Source organism: Leptinotarsa decemlineata, unplaced genomic scaffold (genome assembly GCF_025532065.1).
Source record: "Leptinotarsa decemlineata unplaced genomic scaffold, Ldec_3_MD MMD2_P_RNA_scaffold_2, whole genome shotgun sequence".
NCBI lineage: Eukaryota > Metazoa > Arthropoda > Insecta > Coleoptera > Chrysomelidae > Leptinotarsa > Leptinotarsa decemlineata.
The window spans coordinates 5,394,431-5,412,189 of record NW_027412529.1 but is presented as its reverse complement, the minus strand read 5'-3'; the positions used below and the strand labels follow the sequence as shown (position 1 = coordinate 5,412,189).

The window sequence follows — 17,759 nt, the reverse complement described above, 5'->3', positions numbered from 1 at the left end:
GTGTTAAACTCTCTGGCATAAATACTGAATACTTTTCCCACACCCGGACAAAAATAGAGGAGAAAAATACCTTTAAAGATATTCTCAAACATTGAATATAGTAAAGAACTAAAATAAAATCAGACCTTTTCTTTTAATAAAATTAAAAGAAAGGAACAACCATGAACGTAAAAAATAAATGAACTCGGCAAACGAATATCTACGACTGTTTATGCTCTTTAATTTTGATTTATAACCTTCAAGCAAGTTAGGTTCAGCTTCTAGTTTGACAGAAGCCAGAATGACTCCCTCAACTTTCTTCCTCAATGATTATTTTGAGAACCGCTCAAAAATCAAACTACAAAATGTCAAACTAGGTTTTATTGTTAAATCCAGCGTTACAAACTCAAAAAGAACTGTTATGCCACAGCCTGAAGGTTCTTATGAATACACTCTTCCTTATTGATAAGATGTGTGATTTTGTTAACTCTCTGCATGACCTGAGTGAGATCGTGGGCCCAGTCATTTAGAACATCGCTAGGATCTTTGGTTTGTTGAAAGTGCACCACTCCAGCGGGCCGATCCGTTTTAGCTTGGATGGACTTGCTGACGACCATCTGGGAAAGGAAATCCTCAGTCTCGGCAGGAGAGAGATCAAGAAGTTCGGCGATTCGGGTTATCCTGATTCTGGTGTAATACTTGGCCATGACTCGGATGTTGTGTTCCACGACTCTTGATCTGGAATGGGATAAAATAAAAAAGATAGCTTGAATATTTGATATAATTGTAAATCTCATCCTTTTTTCAGAGTGACATGGAAATTTGCAGTACCTGTTTAGAGTTTATTGTTATTATAATTGTTCACTGTATATTGAAATATACAGTGAAATTTTCTTGACAAATTTGAAATCAGACTTTAGCATAGGTTTTTGCTTTGAATGAGACCAATAATGAACACATCACTGGCATCAAAATTACATTACAATTTTTTTTGAAATGGTATTATTTGACCAAATTTCATAAAAATCATTTTAGAAAGTCCTTATACCAATTTTTCATGAGCTAGGACGAATATGATGTTTTCTAGCTTTAACAAATAATACTATTACTTATTAGAAACTTTCTTTTATTGTCAAAGATTTATACTATAGTCAGTAGGCTACTGACCATAGTAACTAATTATTATTGAATGATTTTAAAATCGAATATATGATATTCCAGGTATTTTAATACTCCTGTCATTTAGTAACTTTAAACTACGTTTGATAGACGATTGTTGACCATAATTTGTGAAATGATAACATAAAATAATATTTTTCACATATTAAGATTGTTAGTTGATACATCGAACATGACATGATCGGTTTTTGAAGATTGCATAGGTCAAAGGAAAAAATATCTGGGTGTTTTGCTGTTAAATTGGTAATCAATGAATTATATTTGCGATCTGCAAAAATGATATACTATTGTTTAATAGAATCCCGTTTGCGATACAGTATTTCATTCTGAGAAAACGCAAGTAGTTATATCTTTAATGTGGCTCTTGCAAACCTTTATTCAAAGAGTTTGTAGTTTTAACAGTAATGACAATATATATTTTAGATATAGTAATATGTCACAATAATAAAAACATATCGGCAGATTTGTGTCACACTAAGTGCATTACTCCACTAGACAAAAGCAAAATTAAAATTACAAGAACTACTGATCTAATTGAAGATTCTTCCATTCATGATGGAAGTAAAATATCCAGTCATATACTTGATGAAATCAAAGATATTGTGACTCTTGAAGAGTTGAGAAAACCAGTAAAAATATTTCAATTGTTATATCTCATTGCCACCTTGAAGAATATTTCAATGAGTTACTATCTTAGTTGTACTTAGTCATCTTTCATCATTTCAAATATTTGTATTTGCGATGTAGGTATGTATCTTTTGTAAACGTGACTCAACTCGCAAATTGATCATGCAGTTTGACATAGGTATATATAATTTTTTTCATCTTTCAAATTCAGTGTCATGCTTATAACTTTATTGTACCAAAAGATAAATATTTCAAAATAAAATCTTGAAATATTCATGGCTACCAAATACCTACATTGTAGGTTCTGGTAAATGCCTGCCTTCCCCGGCTAATACCACGCTGGATATTGACAGATATTTATGCAAGATACATCACAGAGGTTAGCCTATCAGATGTTTCTTGTTCATCTAGCAGCAAGACCATGCCGAGGTATTACCTATTATCAGTGCAGGAAAGATCTGACCTGAACAGCAAAGTGTCTGGGACTCGATTCATTTCAATACGTGTCAACTGCAAGTATAAAACCATTTAAAAAAAAATCTAATAACTAGTAACTGTTCCATCTTGTGAATAAAGCCCCAATCGGTAGTGTCTTCGGAAACGTTTTAATTTTATTGGTAATAATAATAATCCATTTTATTGACAAAATGTAGTACAAGGTATGAGTAATACAGACAATTCTTGAATGATATGTCATACATTTTTGTCAAAAGGCAGAATTCAGGTTTTATCTGATTTTATCATTTGAGTAACGCAATCAGAACTTACTCTTCCTTTCAACCATATCTCGTTTCTTAGTATACTGGTTTTAATATTTGAATAATAATAATATGTCTTTATTTATCACAATAAGAAGTACAAATTAAATAAAATTCAAAGAAATGCTGAATAGGCGGAGTTCAGCTATGAGAGCTGCTTTTAAACCCAACCTCAATTGGTATATGTTTTTATTATTTTTTGTAATATTCGGATATGTGAGAAATTGCCAAAATCTTTTGCATATGTCATGCCCTATCACTGTCGTGTAAGAAACATGTCTTTCAACCTTTTCTTAAAGTTTCTCAATGAACTTTCTTTAAAGTCTGTAGGGATGGTGTTATACAACTTTGCCGCATTGTAGGAGAAACTTCGAGTAAATATTGCTGTGAAATGCCTAGGAATGAGCAAAGTATGCCTATTACGAGAAGTGCCACTGCGTGATAGTGCAATCAGTCTTTCACGTAAGGCGGATATCCCGAAACAAGAATTCTATGCGTGAAACTAAGCAAATGGATTGCTCTTAGATATTTGAGTGAAAGCCAACCAGAATCTCGAAAGGACGGACTTATGTGATCATACTTTCGGATACTGTAGGAAAAGCTGACACAACTATTTTATATTCACTGGAGTCGCATTACATCTAATTGTTGTAAGGCGGGTCTGTAGATACAATCGCAGTAAGCTAATCTTGAAAAAATAAGTGTTTCACAGAGACTCAACTTCAGACTTTTTGATAAAAGGTGTCTACTTGGATAAAGTTGTCTTAATACATTGAATGACATTTTACACAGATGACTTACATGCTCCGTGAATCTCATGTCTATATCTAACCACAAGCCCAGATTTTTACATTCATTTACAAAAGGTATTATGTTATTGTTGACACGGATCGACAATGACTCACACAATATTTCTTTTACTTCTGGGACCAAATAACATGACCTGGGATTTCTTTGGATTGATAGTAAAATTATGTGCACAGGATACATCATATAGAGTTTTGAGGTTTCTGTTAATATTTTCATTAGCAGGTGTAATATCTTTAAAGCTGAATGAACTATACAATTGGGTATCATCGGCGTAGTGATGTATTTTACCAAAACTAACAAATTCATGGAAGTCACTAATATAAATTGCAAAAAGGAGCGGTCCCAGGACTGAATACTACAAAATCGAGGAATGAGAATAATTTTAAAATGTAATAGGTATACACCAATTTATACCATGCTATCTGCTCTACAATGGCTCTCAGTATCCAAAAAATTATTCTATTGTTCCATGGTTTTCATTCATAAAATATTAAATAAAATGACCCCACCATACTTGCTATCATTAATAACTTTCAATAAAGACATTCACCACCATTCTACTAGGCACAACAGCCACATTCATATAAATAGAACAAATACAAGAAATAATATGAGCAGTTTATTTTTTAAAGGTTTTGTCCAATTCAATTATTTACCTGATTAAATTAAATCTACTCTATCATTAAAGATTTTCAAGAGCGAACTGTTAAAATATATTCATGATGGAAATTGAAAATTTCCTTTTTGTTCAGTTAAAATTATGTACGTATATAAAATTGTATTATTTATATAAATTTTGTTGATTATATTATATTTTAAGTTAGCTAACCTGTATATTAGGGAATCCTAATTCAATAAATAAATTTAAAAAAAAAACATTTTTTTTTATATTATTATTGATTGGTTACCATCAAGGTAAGTTGATTGGGTCCTTCCGAAGAGATACCTATTCATAGGTGACACTGCATTATGGGTGAAACCAAAGCACTTAAGTTTTATGGACAATAAAAAAGGATCGAAAAGAAGGATCCAAGGTATCGAATGCTTTACTGTAATCAAGCATTAAGAGACATGTGAAATTTCCTTCATCAAGTGATTTGAATATGTCGTCAGTGACAAGACTCAGAGCCGTAGTAGTGCTATATAGAGAGTGAAATCCAGACTGAACGGAGGTAATAAGATTTTTTCGTTTAACGTAATCTGAGAGTTGTTCTTTAATGATCATTTCCAAGACTTTTGAGATGGCAGAAAGAATACTTATAGGTCTAATATCAGAGAACTCTGAGGGATCGGTTCATTTTGCCAATGGCTTAACTCTAGCATGTTTCCATTGAGAGGGAAATTTACTAGTCTCGATGGCAAAGTTGAGAATATTTGTTATATATTCCAATAAATGGGACAAAACTAAATCCCACTACTGATTTTATTAAAGTGCGTATTCACTTCATACGAGTTTACATTATAAAAAATAAACTCTGGTTCATATTTAGGATTGTAATATGTTTCGCATACAGCTATTTGATTGGCGTTTTTTTTAAATATTGGTATATTAACGAAATGTTCATTCAGATCATTAAAATTTTTCAAAAACAGCGGAATAGCCGAAGTTTTATTATCTCGAAGTACTTCAAGAGATCTAAGAGTATTCCATGTTGCCTTAGAATTCTTCTGTCCAAGTACATAATTGAGATAAACAGTTTTTTCATGGCGGATAGCACTAGATACATAATTACGCAATTCTTTACAATATTCCCATGATCCCAGTGTTCTCATTCTCTTGTATTGTTGGAATGCTTTGTGTTTCAGTTCAAGCATTAGTTTCATATTGTACGTTATCCAGGGTTTGGGCGGCTTAGTAGCTCTAATTGTGCGATTAGAAATATGAGTAAATATTTTCTTGTATCCTTCTATTATTCGGTTCTATTTCTTTAAGACTGTGTTTACATGACTCAATCATGTATACAGCATACTCTCTTTCTCTCGAAATGAACAAATTGACATTAAATTAACAGTAAACTCACTTTAAATCTGCCCATCTTTTTGTTGCAGCCTCATCTTCAGAAAAAACAGGTGTGGATTTCAGCTGTTTTTCGTACACCTCACATAAACCAGACCATTTTATCAGTTCCGGAGTAGTGAACAATTTCAAAAGTAGCTTGTATAATGGAATCTCTTCCAAAATTTTATCTGCCAACACCCTATGAGTCAAGTCAACCTAAAAAAATACAAAAATCCACTCAAACCTGAACTACCATCTCTCAGCTTTATTTTTTTTGGAAAGATACAAACTTGTTCACTGTCGTGAGTAGCAAGGATGAGGTATAAAACAACTGCTTGCGCAGCACTTTGTCTTTCTTCCGGAACAGCCATGATGCTGGGGGTGTTCAAAACAGCCCTGTAATGTTTGCAGGTGGCCAAATAAGATCCTTCGTGTTGATCAACTGCCATCATCAGGCGATAATATTTAAGCTTCAGATCGGAGGCAGCTAAAAAATATGATACAATAAACATTTTAACAAACAGAATGTGTCAATATTTAGGCTTGAAAACTTTTTTGAATTGAACAACATTACTGATGATAATCAGGTCAGGTTCCAAGTCAATACAAATATGAGTAAGCAATTTTTTTTTTGAGTTGTAACTCTGATCAATGTTAGGGATATTGTCGTTGCAGTATTTTACAATCTGGCAAAGCTTTTCGACTGTGTAAACTGTTGAAAACTCAACTGATAAGTTATTTGAATCATATTTAACAAGTGGTAGTGTGAATTTGTGAAATATCAAAGGTTACTGGAATTCTGCAAGGATCAGTTGTAGGTCCGATACTCTTCTTGATATTAAATTTTGAAAATTGACATGGCGGGTAAACTTACCCTGCTCGCAGATGATACCCCAATACTGTAGCAAACTAAAACTAAAATGATCTGAGTAATGAAATATCTTGTGCCTTGAAAAAATTCAAGCTATGATGTGACTAACCTACCATCATTCAAATTATGAATGGACTGACCTGTTACTTGATGAAAATTAATGGCACTATCCATGATACTAACTACACAATTTTCACAAACATTTCAACATCTCAAAATCTGATCAATTATATCTATTCATAAGTCGACTCTAGCCATTTTGTATTCGCGATTTTTTTCAACTCAACCAAGGCTTTCGATATGGTCTCATCAGAACCTAGTCAAGTGGATAGAGTCCTAGATGAAAAATCGCAACACGATTGTGAAGTATGATGATGTTTTATCCAAATATTTCAGCATAAACCAAAGTGTTCCTCAAGGATCGGTATTCGGATCCCTATTATTTCTTATTTTTATTGATGATTTGCCGGAACACTCATCAAATTGTCAAATCACAATGTTTGCTGATGATACGACTATCGCTGTATCAGGAAGAGATCTCAAAATATTGATTAGAACAAATTGATTGTGTTATTGAAAAATTCTCAGAATGGTGTCAACTTAACCACTTCATCTTAATCACTACCAAATCTGTTTCTATGAGATTCTATAAAAGAAGGAGCAATATTCCAGATCACATATGTGACTCACTTGATACTGATGTTGTAACTGTTGCTAAATTTTTTGATACAATTTTGGATAAACAACTGACTTGGGATTTACATATTGATAGGGTATGTTGTAGATTAAACAAAGCATATTTTGCAATAAAATAGATGAAGCAATGTATAAGCAGGTCAAGTCTGATGAGTGTCTACTATGCAATGGCGTATTCACACATTTCTTACAATGTAATGTCTTGGGGAAGTGCAAAAAACTTCACTAGGATCTTTGTATTACAGAAAAGACTAGTGAGACTGATATTTGACATCAACTACTTAGACAGTTGTAGGCCAGTATTCATTAGAGAACGATTTCTGTCAGCTCCCTGCGTATACATACATAAATGTGTGAACTATGCCAGAAAAAACGAGTCACTGCTTGAAAAAACCTCGTCATGAATATCCGAATCGTAATGGAAATTTTAAAAGTGCCTGACACAAAACTCCAAATTTAAAGAATCACCACTATATAATGCAGTCAGCCTTTATAATGTGCTGCCGTCAGCTATTACACAAATTAAAACAGACAAGTTATTCCATAGGAGCATTAAAAATCTCTTACTAGACAAATGTTACTACAGTTGCGAAGAATTCCTGAATGATTCTAACTGTTAAATATCTCTATATTGTGGGTTTGATACGTGTATGTCTGATATATAATTATTTTATTGTTAACTATAAAGAATATGATGTGTATATGATATATTGTGGGTGTATTGTTTACTGTAAAAATTATGACTTGCTATATGTATAATTCTGTACCCAACTGGCCAATAAAGAATTTGAATTTTAGTTTGTAGACTCATTTGTTACCTGTGTCTATTATTGACTTATTTTCTTTATACGTCTTCCTAAGAAGTCGCCAATCTTATATGTTAATGCTCTCTTTTGTTAGTAATTTTTCATTTTATCTGATGATGTTCCCATATAAATGAGTGTTTTGTGGATGTCAATGTTAATTTTGATGTGGGGGAATACTAGGTTAATAGCCTGTTTGAAAAAAATTTTGTCAAGGATGTAATGAATCATATTCGGGTTGAAGTTTTCACTGCAATTTGTTTCATCAAATTCAATTCTTTATTGAAATTATCTGTGGACATACGGATACTGATGAGTCTGTGGGTCCTGCTATGGTAAGCTGCTAATTTATTGACAGTTGGGCCTGTATGGGTTGATTTATGGTAAATCTCGAAATCATGTTTGTTGTTGATTTTTGTAATCGTAAGTTCTAATATTTTTATTGAATAATTGGTTACTAGTTCTATTGTGAATTTTATATTTTCGTAGATAGAATGTATTGAAAATATGACTGTAATTGTCGAAGTGTTCCTGTACCGATAATATCCTCAAAGTACCTATACCAATAAATGAGTATTTGGAAAATTGGATATTGTTGAATAGTTTTTTGAAATTGTCCATAAAAATTATTTTATTGGATATTTTTTCTCCATGTATTCTTTGTTACTAGTATACTTTGTCAATCAAATAATTTTTTTTGGACAATAAAGTATATTTATTTTTATTACCTTCATCTTCAAAGAACTTAGTATTGATCTTTTTCGATATGATTTGTGTACGAATATAGTCCTGCTTGGCAAGACATAGTCTCATTTGTTCTAGAATCAGCTCTACTTTTTCACGTTTTTCCATAGAGCCATAAGTTTCAACTTGCAGTTCCTGTATGATATTCGCAGCCTCTTCAATATTACCCTCTTCTTCGCGAATTTTAGCTAACTTATGAGTTAGGCGAGCCCGCTCAACTTCAACGTATATCTTTCCTTCTGTAACTTGCCTGAAAGAGAACTGATTGAATTAACAACAAAAAAATAGATATTTGTTTCAACAGCTGAAAGTAGTTTTTTTTTAATTTAGATTCAGTATTTCTGTCTGTTGATCATGAATCTGAAGTCTCTCAAATATTGAAAAATTGACTGATTCAGAAATTCACTTTGAATAATGAAAATTCTTGAAGTGATATACTACAAATTTTTCTCATATAAAATGTTTATTTCATTGAAATTGTATATTTTCCATTAAACTACAATATAAATCTTCAAAACTAAATAACACTTTTAGAAATGACTATTTCGTTGGTTCTGTTAGCACTGTTACAAAATGGCAGAGCCATGTAAAATTTTTGAAACTGGCAATTAATTTTTTATTCATTGATTTTGACTTTTTTGTGTTATTGCTATTGAATTATAACAAAAAACCCTGGTGAAATTATGATATAATAGAGGTCATGATTCCAAAAAAGAGTTATTTCACTATTTTTGATTACAAATGGTGAGTTACTGAAATAGTAAATGTTTTCAGCAGTTTCAACTTTTTAGTGGTTATATATCCAAAAGTGGAGTGTGGCACCAAGTTTTGACTTCAGAAACGTCAACAGTGGATAAAAATACATGAGTCTATTAAAAAATTTCATAACTTGCTTGAGCCGTCAAAAAAACATACCTTAACGTATCAATGAGTTTGACCTTAGTTTCTTTGTCAGGTGTCTCATCAACATAAGTGCAGCATTCCTGGACCATTTTTGCTACCGCCTGTTTCAACTGCGACCTTCTTTTTGTCAAAAGCACTATGTGTTCATTAAGAGCAGCCCAGTTTTTTGCTTCTTTACAAATTTGACACACTGCAACTAGTACTCTGCCTGTAGAAATCATGTCCGCTCCAGTTCTGGTTTGCTTTTCTAAAGCCAATAACTGGTCGAGGGCATCATGTAGTTTGCCAGATTTGGCCAATTTTTGACATTCGGGAATTTTTTCGTCGCAAGTAGCACTATAATCCACTTCCATTTTGACGATTTTACCAGAATCAGTGGCTATTGACTCCATGTTGGCCTAAAAGTAGTAAAAAGCATAATAAATTCAACATACTTGTATGTTGCATTGTGAGTTACAATGTAAGTGGAGGGTTACTTATTTATCTAGTTACGTTATCATCTCATGCATCAAATCAATGAGAAATGTTATATGAGTAGTTTTTATTCTCCTTTTAAACATTTACTGTGACAATGGTTTCTTATATTTTTGGATAGTACGATAGTAAAACTTGTAGCGTCTTGGGAGAATTTATTGGTTAGCTATGAAATACTTACTATTTTATATTGTTAGTTGAACTAGGAAATATTCCAAGTTTTCAAATTTGAAAAACTGAATTGAATTATAAACCACAAGTCATGTACATTTACACCAAAACAACTAATTTGTTCCTCTTCGTTTTTGTTCAAAAGTCATCTGTCATAACTGTCATGGGCAAGTGCTTACGTCCCAAGGCGGCTAAACAAATATATACTTCTTGTTGACGTCTAACAGCTTACAGCATTAGGCGGTTTCACAAAAAATTATCGCAAAATGTGATAGATAATATAGGCAAATTCTTAAACTCTTGAATTGAACAGAAAATTTCTAGTGGATTGCTCCAAACAATAGAAACACGCTAAAGTTTCGAATGGACCACTCACTACGTGAATTCAAGAACTTATCTCATGTATTGAATCCACAGAAAACGCTCCGTGTTCTGTGTTTTTGATCCTCACAAGGATTATTTCCACAACTTTTTGGCAAAGTAACCTTTAACACATTTAAAATCTGTGGCAAAGTCTCATTTACTATCTTCAGCTGATATATTTGAAGTTTAGAACTAAACTGTCTATCTCGTTCGATTGATGACTTATTTATTATGTAGGAATTCATGTTGAATATATAATAAAGAAAATACTCTTGTCTAGTTTCTACTGTGTTTATTTATTCGTTACGACCAGTTTCGGCTTATAAGGCTATTTTCAAGTAACTGAAATGAAAATGGCCTTATAAGCCGAAACCGGTCGTAACGAATAAATAAACACAGTAGAAACTAGACAAAAATATTTTCTTTATTCTATATTAAACTGTCTATCCATAGAAATTCATCGGATCAACCGTTGAATTTAAGAACTCGTCTTTGCTGTAATCTGACTTCATATGTAAAGCAGCTTTTATCCGCTGCCTGTTAGACAAACAACCGTTCCAATTGTCAGCTGTCTTTTTTGACAGTTTATTTGTCAAGAATTGGTTGAATTGTAATTTGTAATAGGTTTTTATAATTGGAATTCTATTTACCAAATTATTTAATGGTGGACATAAAATAACTGTTAATATGTTTGGTGAGTAGTTATCTTAACTCTTATTATCTGTTAGTAACAAAATATTGAGCAAATATAACGTTTTTGCTAGGAATTTGTTCTCTAATGATGTGAACAAAAAGGATTGGAAAGTTCTCAAATATGGATAACACGGAAACTATTCTTAAGTTCCCCAAATTTCTTGTTTGGTGTGACCTGTAGTCTTGCTAAAAATAAACATTGAAACATGCCGCTTTTACAACAAACATCAGTTCTATTTTCTATTAAGAAATTTGGTGATTACTTGAAGTTTATGTTTATGTATTTTTTATAGAGAAAATTTGAACTTAAATTATCTTAGTTTATTCTCGTTAAATATGCGTATAAAATGAACTGTAATAACTTTCTATTGGGTAAAATTAGTAACACTGGTAGATTTCTGGAGTCAGATACCATGAACTGTTCGTATAGAAAACAATGAAATGTTAATATTCAACTTTCTTGTCTAGGAATCAAAAGAGAGAAATCTGATTGTGACAGATCTTCAAGGTAGGATCCCTTTTTTACACTTCTTTATGAACTGATATATTTTCATATCTAGTTGAATTTGGAGGAGCTCTTCTACAATTTGAATGGAATTGTTATACTTTGGACAAATTTCTTTTTCGTTATTTTTCGATAAACAGATTCTGCTCTGAATTATTAAATTTATCTAGGATTACATTTACAATTGGGAGTTGTATCATAGAGTTCATTGAACTACATTTCAAAGTTCAAAACAACCCCTGTTTTTTGCACAACAAAACACAAATATGGATTCAATATAAACTGAGTAAGATAAACAGTGAAATATTTAATTACCCTAGTTATTGAAAAAACTTATTTGGTTAACAGGAATTCAATGGAAATATGTAGACAGTTATTATTTATTTCAAGTATATTCCTTTTTTATTTTTGTAGATCCCCAACTTCCATCTGGATGTGGGTAAATCAGACTTGCAAAATCAGGGATTTTCTTTAACTATGGCTGCTAATGGAGATGGCAGTGGAGGAAGCAATGGTATGAAGTCACAAATATTTAGTTCAATCAAAGTAGCATTAATTAGTGTTTAAAGTTCAACCGTATTATTAGATTTGCTAAAAATTTTCATTACGTTATTTGTAGTCCTAATGAGAATCGAAAAAATGTTTCATCATTAAATAAGCTTTAAGAACATGCACCACAGATAACATCAATAAAAATTTTGATTGGTAAGTCACGCATTCCCACTTATTGCTGAAAACTTTCAAATACATCCGTGAAAGTGCTGCTGCCTAAATTGTTGTTCTTCTTTGCCAGAATCTTTGACACATTTAATGAGGCGTGTTTAACATTAGATATGGTTTTAACTATTTCTGGATCTGGTTTATTTATTTCATCTCCCTAGACATTTACTGCCTTGTTTTGGGCTATAATTCAGTTTTTGTATTGAGTTAATCATCAAGTGAAATTAGAATGGAAGACGATTATGCTCCAGCGGTAAAACAAAGCAAGTGTTGTGTTGAAAACTGTACCGATACAAATGGTGAAAGACATCCCTTTCCTAAGAACGAGCTGGACGTTTGCCAAGCTGGGATTGATAAAATAAAACCCCCCTTCTTACAAAACCTATCTGTTCAGCAAGTTCATGACTAATATGTTGTTTGCGAGCAACATTTTTTTCAAGACTGTTCAGTTGTGGATTTCAAACGAGGCTTGAGGAGAGCCACTTCAATATTGGATAATCATTGTTATTAAAATTTCATATATAAATACTGCATGCACAGGCGGTACAGCACAATTTCCTGGGATATATTGCCTTCAGGATGTGTTTATACTATGACTATGTTGCATTAGAACGCATATTGAACATACCTTCTCTCGAAGCATGCAATAGTTCTATTTAAAATCGACAAAGGACTGAGTTCCAGCCCTGAGCCCTGATAATTAATCATACGACAGCTATATCCCCAGAACTCTTCGATTAGCTAACTCTTTGAATAATCTTCAATATATCAGTTTCCCGGTTCAAAAACCAAGTTTTTGACCTAGCTATTTAATATTTTCAGCTTGGGCTACTGTATTGTGTTTAGTGTTTGCTTGACTGCAAGAATTAGATTAGTTCATATTGTTATACCTTGTGAATTTTTCTTGATTAATCTAACTATTTTGAAACTATCATTCTTATGAATATTACTGGAGATTTTTGGAGGAAGATCAAACATCAACACGTGTCGATGTGTTAAAATAACGGTTTGATGTTGGGAAAAAACTCCAGTAATATTCATTACTACACCAGAGGTTCCAAACAGTGCTTCACAAGTATCATGAATAAATAAATGAATAAACATTATGCAGCCCAAGTATGAAGGTGCAAACAATAGAGTGGCCAGCTTAGCTTACTGGCTGAATTCCTTTGTATTCTTCGACAGGGTAAAAGTAGCAAAATGTCCCTATGAGGATAACTTTTGAATAAGCACAACTATGAATAATTCTGATAAATTATTTCTCATATGATTGGAAAATGATCAGAAAGACCTCTCTGATGAGGTGTTATTTCATATCATCTTCTAGTAAATAATGAGGGACACGAATAAAGAGTGTGGATCTACAAATAGAGAAATGATTTTCCTTAAACCCTATTCCAATAAAATGTTTTTTCGAACATTGAAAAACTTTCATTTTGTGTCTTTGATTGATGAACCTCTCGAATCCTTTCAGGTACTTTGTCCAGAAATTTCCCTACCAGAGAATATGACTCGCTCAAGCAACAGATAGAAAAAACAAACAATGAACTGAGTACATCGAGGAGGAGGTGTGATCATGCACTTAGTGTAAGTAATTTATTTGTTCCAACAATGTCCTTCAATGTCTTATTTCCTGAGGAAGTGAGTTGTATCTAGACCAACTGCTCTTGACAATCAGGAAGTAATAGATTTGAAGTCACGGTATGGAAATCGATCAGGTTTTGAAAATGTTACCTTCAAAAGACACGTGTACAAATTTCACAGCTTTCGAATTATTAGTTTGTGGGATAGAGCATTTTGAGTGAATCAACTTTTGTTGGAAAGAAGAAAATGAATAATAAAGAATTTTGTGTGTTAATAAAGCATTGCCCCTTGGCGAAAAAAAAAGTTGAAGGCAAGACTCGGGTTAATAAACATTTGTGATGATAACATCATCACAAATCTTACAAGAAATCAACACTATGAAACTGGAGTATATGATGTATGCATATCCGATCATTATTTATTTATTATACTATTGATATCTAATCAATTCAGATGAGATGAAGTAATTTTTCTATTTAATCTTTTTCCAAATCCATAAAATGGTATGTTATTACCTTTCTTTTCTTCATAATGCTGGTTTTCAGGAAACATGTGAATTTCATCAAATTTTTAGAATCTGGAAAAGTACTAGAAAACGAAGCCGCATTTCTTTTTTGGATGGCTCTACTAATTTTTTGAATGAGAAAAGAGGTGGCTCTTGAATCGTGGGTTTCATTGGTTATCTTTTTTTCCAATTTCATTGATAAAAGATAATGCTTCAGAGTCAACACCAAAAGTTTCAACGGCTATTGGGAGAAACATATAATCATTTCCCAAATTCTGATATTTCAGTAGATTTTTTTTATTATTATGTTTATATGTATATTAATGTCAACATCATTATCATTATTGTATATTATTAGAATGTACCATATTTGAATAAAGCATTTCATTTCATAGGAGTGCATGAATGTGTTTTGTTTTTTATAAAAGTGTTATTTTCAGTTGTGTAAAATGCTATAGAAGAATAAACTTTCTATCGTACCTATGCATCTCTTCAATGAAATTATTTTTCTGGACCTAGTGATTTTGCAGGACCTAGATTATTACCGTGAACAGCATCGAGCTGTCATGAACCAGTTAGAAGTATCTTCCCAAGACTCCGCATCGCTGCGCACTAAATATGCTGAACTCCTCAACGAAAATAAGCAGCTGCAGGCAGAGAATCAGCGTCTCTGCCAGGAGCTTGCTGATCGCAATGGCAACGCCTCTGAAGCCTTATTCATGTCTCACTCTCAAGCCTTGTCCAAATTGGAACTCGCCCAAGATGAGAATGCTCGTCTTGCTAAGCAGTGTGAAGTACTCAGCCAAGAAAGGGGACAGGCGCAAAGAGACTTGATTGGCCTGAAACAGCAGATGGTGAAATTGTGCAAGGATTATTCCAAGTATAGGGAATCGCATCAGAAGCTACAGCAGCAGTACGAGGAGGCCGTGAATGTGACCATAAAGGCGAACAAGGATATTAAACGGCTTACTGATGAGAGGAATGCCACCACTGCCGAATATACACTGATAATGAGCGAAAGGTTAGTGGAATTGGTTGTTTATCTAGTAATTTTTATAATATTACCCATTCAATTGACGTATTATTCAATTTGAAATTCAAATATGTCTTTTTTAAGCCATTATGAGCAATCTCTTTTGAAAATCAGGTGAAATAAACAAATGGTACCCCTTGTTTTGTTTTGATGAATAATCTTCCAATTGAAATAAAAAATTTGAGAGTTATAATGAAAAATCATAACCATCCTAGATTACCACTTTTAGGACCCCTTTCTATACACTGATGGTACTGTCACTGAGGCAGGCCGGGCGTAAAGGAAGGTATTTCACATTCGCCAATGACACGGTCCTTTTGTACAGTGGATATGATTTACATTTACTGGAGAACACAGTTAATGAAGATCTCTCTAAATACTCAAATTGGCTTGCACATAATAAACTTGAGGTGAACTCTGCAAAAACCGTTTACATGCTATTCAAACAAAAAAATAGAATTTATGGAAATATTGAATCAAGAATAAATAACTTACCCTTAATGAATTTTGTAAAAACCAAATATTTGGGACTCATAATAGATGATAAGTTTAACTGGTCAGGACACATAGAACATATTCATTGAAAAGTATCACCTGTGGTGTTCCACAAGGGTTTATTTTGGGTCCAGTTTTATTTTTGATTTACATAAATTCTATTTCAAAATTATTGTTGAAAGGAAATATTAAGTTATACGCGGATGACACATCATTGCTTTACTTTTCTAGTGATACTAAAGAAGTTTACAATAACATGAAAAATGACATTATATTGCTAACCTCTTGGTTAAATTATCATAAGTCAAGTTTGAATTATGAAAAGTCTTCTTTAATGTTGATAACCAAGAACAAAATCACAACCAAAGAGAATTTGAGTGTTAACAACAAAATGATTAAATATTGTCAAAACACAAAATTTTTAGGACTATACATTGATGAAAGTCTTTGTTGGAATACTCATATTGAGATATTAAAAAAGAAAATCGGACCAATTTTAGGAATATTATTTAGGATTAGAAATTTTATTCGATTAAAATATCTCAAATGTATATATTTCTGTTTCGTATATTCAAATCTACAATATTTAATTTCAATTTGAGGAACAGCTAATTTATCAATAATAAATCCTCTCAAGAGACTGCAAAATAAAATAATAAAATGCATAATATTCAAATTACCATATCTTGAACCTACGTCAAATTTATATGTACCGCGTGATCTTTTAGATATTCAGTGTATTTTTCAATTGAAAATTTGTTGTTTCATTCGTTCTGTTAGAAAAAATCACAAACATTCGAATTTGGAATTCAATCAGATAAATACTATCCATGACTATAATACAAGACAAGCAAAAAAACTACTAGTTGAATCATATCGCTCAAAATTTGGGGAGAAATCAATATTTCATTTAGGAGTTGAAATATATAATAATCTTCCTCTAATTCAAATTCTGATCTCAATATTACATTTTTTTGTTTTTAATTACCATTATAATTCAAAAATGTATATATTTATATATGTATGTGTGTGTATATGTAAATATGTATGTATATTTGTGTTCGTATTTATGTGCTGTATATGTAACTGATATTTGATATTGAAATAATTTATTTAATCATTATTTTTAATTTTATACCTGTTATAAACATTCTTGTTTCTTGGGATTAATAAAGATTATTATTATTATATTAATGGAGATCTAGAAGGATCTCCATGGCTGCTGACGGTGTGATACTGATGGCCAGACATCAGTGCCCCTTTTTTGTTTTGACGAATAATCTTCCAATCGAAATGAAAAATTTGAGAGTTATAATGAAAAATAATAACCACGCTAGATTAACAGTTTTAGGTGCTCTGTGTGTGGAAAAGTGCCCATCCCACACTCTAAATGAAAATTTTACAGTGTGGCAGACTTGTCAAGATGAAACTGCTTAGACCATCTTTGTGACTTTTGTAAGAGATTAGCTTATTGAAAATCAATAATTGACATCACATAAATTATCTATGACTAATGGAAGGTTTCAATATCGTGTGGATCACAACATATTACATAAGATGAGATTATTTCACAGATCGAGAGTACCTCAAGGGTCGGTCTCATTGTGCACATCTTGTGTTCAATATTTTTGTTAATGAAATTACAGAATGTTTTGAAAATTTAACCTTTCTAATGTTCCCAAATGATCTTGAAATTTTCAGAACAATACAATCATTAGACGAAGTTAATCTGTTACAACATGGTTTAAATAGCTTGGATGGGTTGTGTATTGAAAACAATTCACACATGATCATCGGCAAATTTATTTGAATCAGCATCTGTGACTTCACTGATATCTTGAACAATT

The 17,759-nt window shown here is 32.2% G+C and overlaps 2 protein-coding genes across 3 annotated transcripts in view; one reads left to right on the top strand and one right to left on the bottom strand.

Moving 5' to 3' along the window:
• Positions 1 to 345: 345 nt before the first annotated feature.
• Rpn5 (Regulatory particle non-ATPase 5) lies at positions 346 to 10,180 on the bottom strand. The gene is made up of 6 exons (XM_023169201.2): positions 10,025 to 10,180; positions 9,382 to 9,767; positions 8,451 to 8,716; positions 5,643 to 5,839; positions 5,375 to 5,568; positions 346 to 717 (listed from the first exon to the last, which is right to left on the bottom strand). Exons 2-6 carry the CDS (start codon positions 9,759 to 9,761, stop codon positions 399 to 401), a joined length of 1,356 nt encoding a protein of 451 aa, XP_023024969.1. The 5' UTR covers positions 9,762 to 9,767; positions 10,025 to 10,180; the 3' UTR covers positions 346 to 398.
• Positions 10,181 to 10,934: 754 nt separating this feature from the next.
• The window catches only part of Dlg5 (MAGUK family member discs large 5), a 47,368-nt gene continuing 40,543 nt past the window's right edge, over positions 10,935 to 17,759 (top strand). Inside the window, exons 1-4 of one of the 2 annotated variants that reach the window (XM_074182100.1) lie at positions 10,935 to 11,071; positions 11,990 to 12,089; positions 13,770 to 13,882; positions 14,915 to 15,405. In XM_074182100.1, the coding sequence (XP_074038201.1) occupies positions 12,053 to 12,089; positions 13,770 to 13,882; positions 14,915 to 15,405 (641 nt within the window). In that variant the 5' untranslated portion in view covers positions 10,935 to 11,071; positions 11,990 to 12,052. Of the gene's footprint in view, positions 11,072 to 11,989; positions 12,090 to 13,769; positions 13,883 to 14,903; positions 15,406 to 17,759 lie in introns of those variants that run through there. The other variant, XM_074182108.1, reaches the window with a different exon arrangement.

What these genes read in the sequence shown, in the direction of transcription:
- Rpn5 (XM_023169201.2), bottom strand. Translation starts at nt 9,761, where the DNA reads ATGGAGTCAATAGCCACTGATTCTGGTAAAATCGTCAAAATGGAAGTG. An exon ending in AAACTCATTGATACGTTAAG is followed by an intron (nt 8,717 to 9,381) that starts GTATGTTTTTTT and finishes GTTCTCTTTCAG; the next exon opens with GCAAGTTACAGAAGGAAAGA. An exon ending in CTACTCACGACAGTGAACAA is followed by an intron (nt 5,569 to 5,642) that starts GTTTGTATCTTT and finishes GTATTTTTTTAG; the next exon opens with GTTGACTTGACTCATAGGGT.